We start from the raw sequence: 12,963 nt of genomic DNA, 5'->3' as shown, positions 1-12,963 counted from the left end.
TTATATTGAACCTTCTCTCTTCTCACGCACAGCTTGGCCACAGATCATACAGAATGCATTTCTTCACTTGAGGATATATAAGGCAATATTCAACTAATTTGTGTATCAAGTACTTTCCTGACACACCTCTGTAGCCCTCACCCACAGAGTGTACCTTAAAGGCAGCAATTAGTCATGACTTGGCCTAGTAATTTAGCTACCAGGGTGGTCAGACATTAATCCTATCTCATGAAGTTGACAACAGGATGAAACACACACACACACACACACACACACACACACACACACACACACACATATATAATCTTCTGCTAATCGTTGTCAGTCCAGTACAGGTTTCCCTGGTAAACTATTAACTCGTAACTGGTTACATTTAGTCATTAACTGTACAAGATTATTATGGATAATAAGGAAATAATGCCATTTAGCTGTGTAGTATGCATTGCATGCATTTACTGTGTTTTTGCATAGGTTGCAAGCAGTTATGCTTGTGTGTGCATGGTGGGATTAATGGTATTGGTTTTCCAACCATCCATGCTGCTGCAGCAGACTCTGCCCTTTCTGGACTCTGGAAGTTACACTCTAATTTTTGCACAATGTGTGTTGTCCTAACAGCTGGTGACCCTAGAAAGACTTCCATGAACTTTACTCTATTTCCAGAAAAAGCACAGTACACAGTAGGCCACGGTGGCCATTCTCCTTCATCAGGGCTCTACAGTTAGTGTATTCCATGTGTGGTAGCTGCAAGACATGAGACAGCACACATCCATGAGCAAATCCTACAAGCCCAATTCTGAGGTCAGTTATTTCTGAGGTGATATAGGAAAGAATATTTCATTTCTTAGACAATATAACAAGTCACTTTGTTTAAGTCCATAAATACAGATAAACATGGACATCAGCTGCAATATGTAGTTAGTTACTTTTAAATGGAATATATGTTTCAAATAGCCCCTGTGGACTTAAAACATCACTGAATTAACAAAATATATATCCAACAGATATGACCTATTACTTCCCTTGAGCTGTAACACATTGGTTTTCCATTGATTTTCTGCTCTAGTAGATAAATACAATCAACAGATTGGTACCTGGGAGTAAATCACATCTGGCAAGTAAAGTCAAGGGCTTCGGTCAGTAATCAGTTGCTGGCATCCCTGTAATCTTATTTTATTATGATGATGACTTAGGAATTTAAGTCCAAAGTGTAGTAAATAAACTGTTATACAGAAATCTGTTTAAAATGTAACAATAGTCGTCATTGGTCTACTTTGTGTGCTGTACCTCCTGAACTCTCCATGCAGCAGCAGGCACCTTTTACCTGATTCTGTGGAGTCATTCAGTTTGTCGTCAAGGACTTTATCAAACAGGCTGCTGACACTGTGAATGATAAACAAAGTGGGGGCCTGCATTTGTCAAAGTCCCCAGTATCTTGCTCTATTTTTGGAGTTCGACAGCTTGTCTTGGCAGGCCTTTTTTGTGTAGAGTGGTGGGTTAGAGAAGTGAAAACATGGTTTACCCTGAAACTGTTGAGGTCAGTAGTGCTGCCATTCTAGCTTGATGTTTGCACTGGTTTTCTAGGTTAGGCTGGACATAATGTTTCCCAGGTGTTGTAGCCTATGACACAGTATATTTCAGCACATGTCTTGTTTTACTTCTTTTACTGTAGAGCTGATTTTTATATTGACATTAAGTCATTTTTTGGGAATATTCTGTTGAAAGCCTTTAAGGTTTTCTCATGCCTGCCAAACTACAACATTAGTGAGAGAGAAGTCAGTAAACTGTGATTCCAGCTTAATGGCCTGAAATAGAAAATTAGAGTCGCCTAACTTCCTCAAAGAATCAGGAAATGTTGAATGGAGGAAGGAAATTGCAAATGGAAATCAAATAAAACTGTATCTATAATAGGGTCTTTTGTTCTTGGCTTATCAGCAAATTGCAATCAGTCTACTTTGTCAGTCTGTTTTTAGCTTTGCCAGAATCTTGAATCTCTGTTTTGTCCTGTGTATAATTTAATAATTGTAATTTAAGATGATGACAACAGCAGGCTTGCCACCGTTTCCAAGTGCATTAGCTCACAAACAAAGCATATCTCAGCAACAAAAACACAAAACACAAAGCACACCTATACAGATAAACACATACATACACATACTTCAGCACATTCATGTGAAAATGCTCTCTCTCTCTCACACACACACACACACACACACACACACACACACACACACACACACACACAAAATGTTGTCCACAATATTGTCAAGAAACAGTATGTCATGGTTATGAAACACAAGCATATGCTTGCATTAATGAAGGCACACACATACATAAGCAGACACAGATGGCTGTATGTGCACATGCCCACTCATTTAACCCACTCCACCCAGACACACATAGCATCACTAACACACTCCCAGTCTTCAGTTCTTAGCCATTTGCCACCTGTAGGGGTCACTGTAGCTCCACAGCCAGAGCCAAGTTCAACAGCAGAAGTGAATGAAGTGCCTGATCAATGACTACCCTGAGCTCCTCTTTTTATGACTAGACCTTTTTTGGATCACTCTAAGAAATTGCTGCACTCATGTCCAGACGAAAAAGATTTGAGTCAAATCCTCCATCTCTTACTCTTTGAATGAATTCAACTGTTGAGATATTTATGCTGTAAATATTTTTCCCTCTAGGCATACAAAATCTGAACACCAAATCAACATGTTCTCTTTGGCTTGATACAGAATTACAAAACAATTTGTAGTTATTTTACAACTGTGGGTTTGAGACGTCTTCCAGGCATTGAGGTAATTTAGTTTAGGTTGGGTAGTTGAAGGGGGCCTAATAAGATATTATACAGCACATGATACTACAGCTGTGGCTCTGATAAAGTCTAAATTACACAATGGAAAGCACAGTGTTTGTGTGCTGCAGCAGCATGAATGGAGTTACATTGTTTAACTTGAAATGATTGGCTTTACAGCCACCCATTGACTGACAGTGAGAGCTGCTGCAGATCAGCCAGTTTTCATGGAAGAGATCTCTCCTGGATCAATGGCCTATTGGACAGCAGTGGGGATGAGGCTGCTTTAATGGCTCTGTGTGTAGGTTTCTGTAGCCTTTCTGATCAATATGCTTAGACTTGCCCTCATCCTTGTGATAAGTGCTTGAAGCGTGAATGTACTACCGATCTGGAAGTGATGCAACAGGTCACCATAAAAAGATGAGCATGTTCTTTCTTGCAAACACGAGTAGCTTAAGTCTTACCTGTGATGTAACTCACATGGCACTCTCATAATCATATCAGTATATGTTAGAAAAAATTGTCACATATTGTTTAGACCACCGCCCCACTTTTCTTTTTCTGCCTCTGATCCTGAATCGGTTGCACATGAAAATGAAAAGATGACCTGTGCTATTGAGTGAATAAAAATCCTTTAAGTTTTGTGCATCTGAAACTGAAAGGCCTTGGACGCCATGAAACAAAGAAACTCCTTTAACCGCACCATTTGTGAATATAACTAAACAGTGGTCACGTTTTATGATGTTTTGTTGTGTGGCATTTCATCTATTGACCCAAAATAGCATAAAGCAACCATGTTCAATGGTTGAACCAAGTCAGTAGACCGCAAAAAATCTATTTTTGGGTTGGTGCACACCCACGTCATATGTGCACAAAAGCGCATACGCTTACACAGAGGTTTGTGGTAAAGCAAAGTAGGCCCATTGAGTGTGTGTGTTTAGGGAGCTGACCTTAAGCAGCTGTGTTTTTATAGGTGTGTGTATGCACATAAGACCATGTGCCTGTGTCTCGTGCCTTGCAGTCCAAAGAGCTCTCTGTCTGCTCTCCAGACTGGTTCACACCAGATGTTGAGGAAGGAAATTCAAGAGGCTTCTTGAAAGTAACCCTGTTGTGATCAAAAGCAGCTGCAGCAGGTTTCCAGCAGCAGACACTCTTTGACTGAAGTGTGAATGGGAGAAAAGAGAGGAGGCCTGCTGGCAGGCAGCTAAATGTGCTTCATGTGGGTGGTACTGCTCTGTACTGTATGTTCTATATGGGGGAGTTAGCATGAGTGTATGGGTCTGTATGGGTTTAGCAAGAACTTTGGTAGGAGATGCAGCAACAGCAAAAATGGAGTTGTTTTTGTGTGCTCTCAATAAATAAGAACAGAATATGATGAGACATATTACCATTGGCTTTATCCCTCACACTTCACAGAAAACATCAGAATATTTGAAAATACTGATTGTATTGTATATGTTTTACTTATTAGTTTTTGCTTCAAAACTTCAGATTACACCAAACAAGTCTGGATCGGATTCTTTGCTTTCCGCATTCCCTCGACTTGAAACAATGACACTAATGACACTATAAACTTGTTGACACTGTTTGAGCTTGTTTTAGCTGCTCATACTCTTCAAAGTGCTGACAGTCCCCTATTGCTGTCACACCGGATCACACTGAATCTCCGAAACCTGCAGGCGCTTAGCTTATCATTTATTCTGGAAATATAATAGTCATTCCCAGAATACATGGTCTTGATATTGTCTCTCCCCTCTTCACAGAGGCACATAGTCACTCTATTACTGTATTGCATTGTGTGCTCACGTAAGCAAATGTAGATGCAGTGTTGTGGTTGTTTGAATGTGAAACAGACTAAAGGGGAGTGGGTGTTTATTTGCCAACAGCTGGCTCAGCAAGTAAGCCTCAGCCTGAGGTTCAACCCAAAACACTGGTGAACTTTACTTCTATGGACATGCTACTCAAAGACAATTGAGATAGCTTCTTATTAGCACGCATGAACATTATGTTGGTGGAGTCTCCTGCAATGCTCAAAATGGTGGCTCTGTTCAGACCACAGTAACAGTAAGATTTAATCATTTTCCATCTCTCGCACTGGGCTAGTCTGTTTTTGTTTGCACATATTTTTATCTTGGAATTTCACTTTATTGGACAAAAGAGTCAAGAGAGACAGGAAAGGCAAGGGAGAAAGATGGGGGATGATATGCAGAAAAGGGCCCTTGGCCGACCCGAACGCAGGCCACTGGAGTAGGGTGACACATGGTATGCACGCCGCTTATTTTTATTTTAACAACCTCACATGTCCTGTCAGCAAATGTTAAAGCTCTCCTCCTTGTCTCCACACACAATGGCCCACTAACCCAGCTATCAGCCATCCCCATGTGACCTGCTACTTGCAACTGGTTGTCCTGTAGGCTTCAGCACATAAACAACACACATACACGACCTGAGAGCCTGCAGCACGTGAGCAGACTGATGATGCCTGGCCATACTTAAAGAAAAATGGAATTGAAAGGCACTCGAATCACTACTGTTGCTAGTCACCTTTTACTCAATTTCAAAGCTCGCATGATTTTACTTTATAGATAAATATGTAATTGGACATATTTATGCTGCCTCTGCTGAGGTTGCAAGTATTGCACATGAGAAGAGGTGGTGTGATTGATGGTGAGGACTGAACTTGCATGATAGCAAGGCTTTGCTTCAATGAGAAAATGATAAAGGGAGTGAGGGTAGAATGATAATCTCATATTTCTTTTTTTCTGTTTCTTTTTGCGTTATCTCTTTATCTGAACAAAGGCATAGGAGGAAACACCCAGGGTGCAGGCTGAGGCTGGAACCAGCTAGATCAGACCGGTAGCTGTTAAAGAGAAGGGGGAGGTGAAGGAGAAAGAGGAGGAGGGGGAGATGTGATGAAGGGTGGAGCAGAGGAGGGAGAGGGAGTAGAGGAAAAAGATGGGATAAAGGGAGGCTGGAGGAGTGGAGAGGTGGAGGTTAAGTGTTCTGGACACGAGTCTAGATGGATAGTCTGGCAGGCGGACAGCTAAGGCCCCATTCCCTCAGTGATGTAATGCATCAGGCAGATGCTATTTTTAGCCTCACTACCTTAGCGTCAGCACGCAGGGCTATCGATCAGCTGCAAAACTCACTGGGAGGATGAGAGCTGCAACCAGCAGCAGTACAAAGTAGCTGCACCAAAATATTAGGTTTCCTCTGGGCAGTTTGTTTGTGCAGCATTTCTCTCATCTCCTTTGCTAGGACTTTACAAATCAACAGTGTTGTAGCTGCTCAATGAAGCTAGCTTTATTTTGTTTTTTGATGTGGTGTTTTGAGTTATGTTTTGCTAATGCATCTTAATTGTTTCCGTTCTCCTGAGGATTCATCTTGATGAGGCCATTTGGGCATGATGCCAGTTTAGTGTCAGCTTCTATATCAATTACCGCTGCCGACTTAAGATGGGAAAGCAAACATTTTGTTTCCTTCAGACCTGCTTATCATATCAAAGTGAGGTTAAATCTTGTCTGAAGATAAGCAGAATCATTCCCAAGGCAACAGTAGATCTGGAACAAAAACAACAACAGCAGTGATCTGAAAGTCTCCTGGGTGCTTCAGGGCCACAAAACAACAGCGAGCTCTCTGATTGGACATTAAGCGTAGGAGATGGACCAATACTTCGTGCTCAAGGTCTTAGGCCCTATGACAAGGCCGCAAAACATTCTGTAGAAGAACTGTTTATCCTGGGCATTGTGGACACAATCACATGCACGTAATAAAGCATTTTGATATGTTATCTTTGCAGAATGGAGTAATAAATGAGTTGCATTCAGGCATTATGTGTGAGAGCTTTGGTAGTTCCCATTTCACCAGACACAAGAGCACGTACATAACACACACCACCCTGACATGACTTGTTTTTAGTTCTGCAGCACCTCCCAGTCTCTGCTTTTAATAAGTCTGTAGCCTGAGGGTCTAGACAGGTCGACTCCTGGTATCTTACACAAAAGAGAAGAAGGCCCGGGGACAAAGGACAGCACAGTCGATAGGGCTTTGATAAACTCCACATCCGCACCTGTCACCTCCCCACCCTGCTAACCCATCCCCGCGGCAGGTCATCATTAATACAGTGTTGACATGTACCCGTGTTATTTTCACAAGGGACTGAACAATGACCACGGTTGTAACTGTGACCTCCATACCTACTTAGTTCATCTCAGCTAATAGACCTCCTCTAAGGCCGTATGCGTATCAGTCCCAGTCCTGTAACGTACCTTGCTGGTGACTTGCTGAGTATCTTTGCTTTGTTGTCTCTTCAATAGGGCTAAAGCAACATGTGTAGGAACTACACCATCAAAGAACAAATAGATATAGTTCGGGTTTAGGCTGTTACCTAATTGTTCTGTCACAGTTTGTCAGTTCATGCAGTTCACATGTCAGTACTCATAATGTGTTGACAACTGCCTGAAGGAGCAGTCTGCTCTGTTATGAAATCTGATTGACTCCCCACTCTTATGTTTTACTCTAAGGTAAGCGTTGCATATTTCATGACATTTAGCAGTCCTAGTCTTAGATTTTCATGTTTTGTTTGTCCTACGTGTAATTAACTCTGGGGAGGATGGACAACTCCCTTATCTCTGTCACACCCTATCTCTCACACTAGTTCAGAAAAGAGATTGTTTATGCTGGTGTGGTGAGCAGGTTTCAGTTCATGCCAGGCTCAGATTACAGAAAGTTTTGGATGATTTCTTCCTCCAAATCCTGGTTTAGGGCCTTATTCGAAAGCTTCTGTTGAGTTTCTAACCCCTAACTTACATAATTTATTTACATTTTCTTTTAGCCTCATAGCCTAGTTAACTATAGTAACATGAGCAAAGCTTTGCTGCTTTGGCACATATCATGTGAAGAAATAAATGCTACAGAGGAAGATCAGTTTCTATAAGCCATACTGAAACACTGTAAGTCCGAAGTGGTTTAAATAACTCGATTTTCTTAAATACAGTTTCATGCCACGCCCTGCTGTTGTAGCCATAAGTGTGACATGTTAGTCAGACACTAGTGAGCAGCAACAATAGAGTACTATATAATAGGCACAAAGCAATACAAATTCAGGTCAAGTTCCTTTCAGAGAGTGCTTGTGTGTGGGTACCTGCCTGTGCCACAATTTTAAGACCTTTCGAAATGGCAGATCAGACTAATAAGTTAAAAAACATGATTCATTTCTTAATTTTCTTCATACAGTAAATAAAGACAACATTCTAAATCAAAACTTTATTGAATACACCCTCTTCTGTGTTGACTTAACCAGACTGGGTCAGCATACCTGTTTACCTGGTTTCTGTCCTTGACCTGAGGCAGATAGTTTCTAGGTCAGCTATATGGGGGACACAAAACACACAGACATATGCACATCTGGAGGGCAGCCACCTGTCAGAGAGTCCATTCACACCACTGCACACACAAACTCTTTTAAGACCTTTGCTCTCCTTTCCCTATAAGGCTATTTCTTTATACCTGTTATGTCATCACAGGTCAGTAGTTTCAGTGGTTCACTAGCTATCCCTGAGGCTATTAGGGTTTGTCACGGAAGGTGATAGTAAATTTGTGTGGGTGCATTGCTCGAAGCTGTGCCTTGTTAAGACTGGGTTAGTGTTTCAGTATTGGCAGCGTTGTTGCATGTGCTGTAAATACAGCCAAATCTAATTTAAGTCAACCCAATAATCACTGAAGGGGATGAGCCGAGTCAAAGTGTTTGGCAATTATTGTCACTAGCCCCTAACACACTCTCTGATATTATCCCACCAAAGTTCCATGTGTGCCCTTGATGCCCACAGCCACAAAAAATACCTAAAGTGTGCTGCGTGCTTTGTGTATATGCCACACTTGATTGTGCCCTACGTTTGATTTCACAAAATTAAAGCCTATTGTGTTAAACAAACATGCGTGTATGTACTGCATGTTTGCTTATAATTATGTGTCTAGCACCCTGCGGTTTATTTAGCATTTCTGACTAAGTAGTTTTCCCATTGTTTTGCTTTTGAAAGGATAGATGGTCTGTCATACTGTGTCTTTGGCCAAATGAGGCCAAATCTCTGCCAAAAACATACAACCTCATAATCTTTGTTCCCATAAGCTACCTGTACAGCCTCTCCAGTCAGGCGCAATTCCAGGCAGTCGAAGCACGAGTTTCCTTCCTGTGCCATCCCTCCCACTCACACCCTGCAGGGCTTGGAGCATGGATGGGAAACTGACTCATGATTATTGTTTTGTTTTTTTTTAAAGGCCCTGACTTTTCCCCTTAGTCAACAGGAGAATGTAGACATGGTTAGCAAGAGCTGGAAAATCCAGGAATGGTTATTTGGGGTTTTCCTTGTGGGTTTTTTCCTTGTGGGACAGAGGAAAAAACCTACAAAGAGAAAGAGAAAATTACTGAAAATACGCTTTAAGGGAAAACCTGTAGAGAAAAAACATTTGAGGTGTGACTGCTACATCAGCCCACACATACAGGCAATATTTATGGTGTTATCCAAGGGGCATGTCACTTAATATCATTCTGTATTATCTCAACACAAAACAAGGCAAACAAATATAAGCTGCTTGTATGAGTGTGGAAAGCAGGTCATGTCACAGCTCACCATGTCATTTACCTGGTTACTATAGAGACTGTCTTGCTAAGAAAATTAGCTGAAACCATAGAGTGGCACAAACAGTAGACATTTGCTTGTTTTGGAGATATAAACAGCTTATCTGATCTGTCTTCAGAACCATTTGCTTGGCTTTGTTAAGTCAAATCAAATGACTGATGGAGGTAACAGATAATTACTGTATGTATGTGTAGGGTAAAGAGACTCCAGAATCGCAACAAAACCTATTCAGTGTTCCGCAGAAGCCTTCCTTTTTACCTGAAGCTGTGTATGCTACTGTATGTCCCTGACTGCTGAGTGTAATGAATATAATGGAAGTAACATTTGACACAAAGTTATTGTTCTCCCCACATCCCTTGGCTCCTACTCTCTTCCATTCACCGTCTTTCTGGTCCATGGCCCTGGCAGCGGGCCGACAGGCTGCAGGTTATGTAACAATCGCCCGGCTGCAATGGCACCACACTCTGTCAGTGCCAGAGGTTAATGAAGCTCTCTGATGGACAGCACAGCAGCAGTATTTTCTGCTGCCCTCATGGGTTTTCCACATAGTCCTGGCTCCAATGTTACAAATTGAATTTTGGCCCTTATGCGTTCCCGCCTACAAAACTCTCTCTCCCTTTCTCTCATGCAATCTCTCTCTGTCTCACACACACACACACACACACACACACACACACACACACACACACACACACACACACACACACACACACACACACACACACACACACACACTTACCACAGGCTGTTTTCTGCAGTGAATCTGCTATGCCTTTTATACTGTTATTTGGTGTTACACCCACACATTTGCACAAATCTTTGTGTGTGTGGGACGATATGAAAGGAACATATTTGTCAGCGTTGTTTATGTTGTTTATGTTTTTAATTTTGCTCCCGCCTGCATAGCTTGCTGCATGGTGATGTAACAGGTCTGCAGGGTAGGATGTTTCTCTTTGGGAGGGGGCTATCTGTATCCCGCTTTCTCCTTTAAAAAATGTATAGACTCATAAAGAAGCAACACATCGCCTCATGCACAGTATGACCCGCTGACACTGCAAGGAGTACTGCGTAGTGTGTGTGTTCGAGTGCGTCAGGTAGTCATACCAAATGTCACTGTGTTCTCTCTAAAAAGGTTGTGTATGTGTATATACAGTAATTGCCATAAAAAATGTGCTGCCGCTGCAGCTTCTTCCTTGGCTAAAATATGAAAGACTCATTTACACACAATGGTAACTGATTCTAAATTTGTCTTTTCCTCCTTTTCTCTGCAGATCTGTTTCCTGGTGTCAGCTTTCCGCGGCCGAATGTTTTCAGAGGACAGCTGTGCTGCTCTGGCGCTCTTCGCTCACTATTTCCACCTCAGTCAGTTCTTCTGGATGCTCATACAGGTAACAGCAGGTTAACAAGCAACACTAGACACACTTGACTCTTCATAACTACTAAATAACTTGAGCCCCTTATAGCATTAAACCTTTACATTATGTACATTAAATTTCTTTTAACTTTGCTGTAATTGTTGCCATGTAACTAGATCACACCGGGCACATTCATTTCCTTATATAAGCAGAGATATTTACTCTATTTCTATCCTTTTACTTGCATAAAGTGATGAGGTAGAGGCTGTTCCACAAGGTAAAATGGTATCTTTCCAGTATGTAAAGCCTCTACAATATCTATTCACTAGGCCTTCCATCAGACAATGCGGCTAAGTGTTGAGCTGTCTCAAGAGGGTCAAAAATCAGTCTATACAGTACAGCAGCTCAAATGTCCTAATCTATTATTATATGTAACAATTGATGATTTTTTTTCCACTTCTAATTCTTCTTATTCACTGTAGTTTCTCGCAGTTAATTGCAACATCATTTTCAACAAATATCATTATTTCTTAGCACCTGTAAATAAATCTCTTTTCCTTGTCTTGCTCATTTTCCTCATGACTTGGTACAAACAGGGTTCCCATTCTTTCTTTTTGCCCCTTATGTGAAGCATGTGTTTTTTTATGTAATAACTAGTGAAACTTCATTCCTCCACCACGTGGGCTTAGGCAGGTTTGGATCGGGGGGTAGGATGAGGATACCAGTATGCTGCCTGACATGTTCTTTGAGCCTAGACTGGTACCACTTAGTAACACCTCAGACAAAGTCCTAGCTGGCAACTTAACATTTGCACATGAAGAAGATTTACATTACTACTTAAACACCAAAATACTACACTTATTTTATCTGTAAATGTTTAAACAGTTATTAAAAATACACAAGACTTGTGTCACACAATAATAAGAATATGATTTTAACTGCCAGTGAAAATCTGACCTAAGCCGATTTTAATCCTTCAGAGAGACTATAGATGACTTGTGACCTGCTGATAGAGTTCAGGAATGTGGTGAACATGGGAGTATTTCATTAGACCCTCCAGAGAGGAACACTGCCCCAAGGATAGACCCTTTACTTAGGCTGTTTATTTTTACTGTTGATGCCATACATATTCATTTTGACTGCAAATGACTGTAAACCAATTTATGTAATGTAATGAAAGCTCAGGCCAAAATACATAATATTTAACATTTTAAGGTGGGATATGCGAACCATTGCCGTCAAATCTCAAATCTCTTAAAACTGTTGTTCAGCCATGAATCAGATGGCAAGAATGTGTACAAGTCATTTAGTCTGGCTTAAAATGAGGTCCACCACATAAACACGGGAAGCAGACCAGTGTCCTGAGGTGACCTGTTCCCAAATGAATTTTCTCATTTGCCCGCTTTTTCCTCTCGTTCCTCTTGTTTAACTGACTGTTGCTTTGTTTCCATCACCCTTCAATCTTTTACAACGTCTGACGTTTATAAGTGAACATAATCATTGTTTATGTGGTGGACATAATCTCTCCTGGCACATACGTTATTATTTGCGGGGTATTATGAGATTAGCCCTTTGAATAAGCTAATGGTTACCACAATGGGGTTATACTGGGATCCAGCAGTGCTGTACGTGCTGACTGTGTGCAGTTTCTTTTCTTCTTTTTTTTTATCCGAATGTTTACCAGATGACCTCTGAGATATCATAAGGGATAAAGTCTCAGGCCAAAGGCTTTCATGTGGCTTAAGAAGTGTTAGAATTTGGATGATGAGAATTGGCAGTGAGATGACATGTGTTTTGATGTAGAAAGCAGGTTTAGACACACATGGTAGTAGTTAGTATGCTAGCAGAGCTGATATGATCTGGTGGAAAAAACATAAACTATGATTCATCCCAGAAGGAGTTCAAATAGGTAGAAAAATGTAGCTTGGAGAAAATAAATTACTTAAACTTCTTGTTTTTATTCAGACACTCACTGAATCATTTAGTCACCCACTCACAGATAATTACTTTTTCTTAAATCCTCTTTGTTCTTTTACAACCCTGCCAAAAACAGTATCTTCTTCTTTATTGTCAGCAACAATAGTAGCTGACAATGAAAATATTGCTGCCACTCTGGCTTTCATTGATGTGTGGCACTAAAACCCTTCTGTCCTCAACATCTCAGTATCGACCCCAG

General features: G+C 41.1%; 1 protein-coding gene across 3 annotated transcripts in view; it reads left to right on the top strand.

The window, feature by feature from the left end:
* Nucleotides 1-12,963, top strand: part of adgrv1 (adhesion G protein-coupled receptor V1) — a 110,543-nt gene that overhangs the window by 70,004 nt on the left and 27,576 nt on the right. For all 3 annotated transcript variants that reach the window (XM_051423724.1, XM_051423725.1, XM_051423723.1), the window contains one exon: nt 10,704-10,820. In XM_051423724.1, the coding sequence (XP_051279684.1) occupies nt 10,704-10,820 (117 nt within the window). The remainder of the gene's footprint in view (nt 1-10,703; nt 10,821-12,963) is intronic.

Source organism: Dicentrarchus labrax, unplaced genomic scaffold (genome assembly GCF_905237075.1).
Source record: "Dicentrarchus labrax unplaced genomic scaffold, dlabrax2021, whole genome shotgun sequence".
Classification (NCBI taxonomy): Eukaryota; Metazoa; Chordata; class Actinopteri; family Moronidae; genus Dicentrarchus; species Dicentrarchus labrax.
Note: the sequence above shows the minus strand (reverse complement) of the source record. Positions and strands in the feature narration are given on the sequence as shown.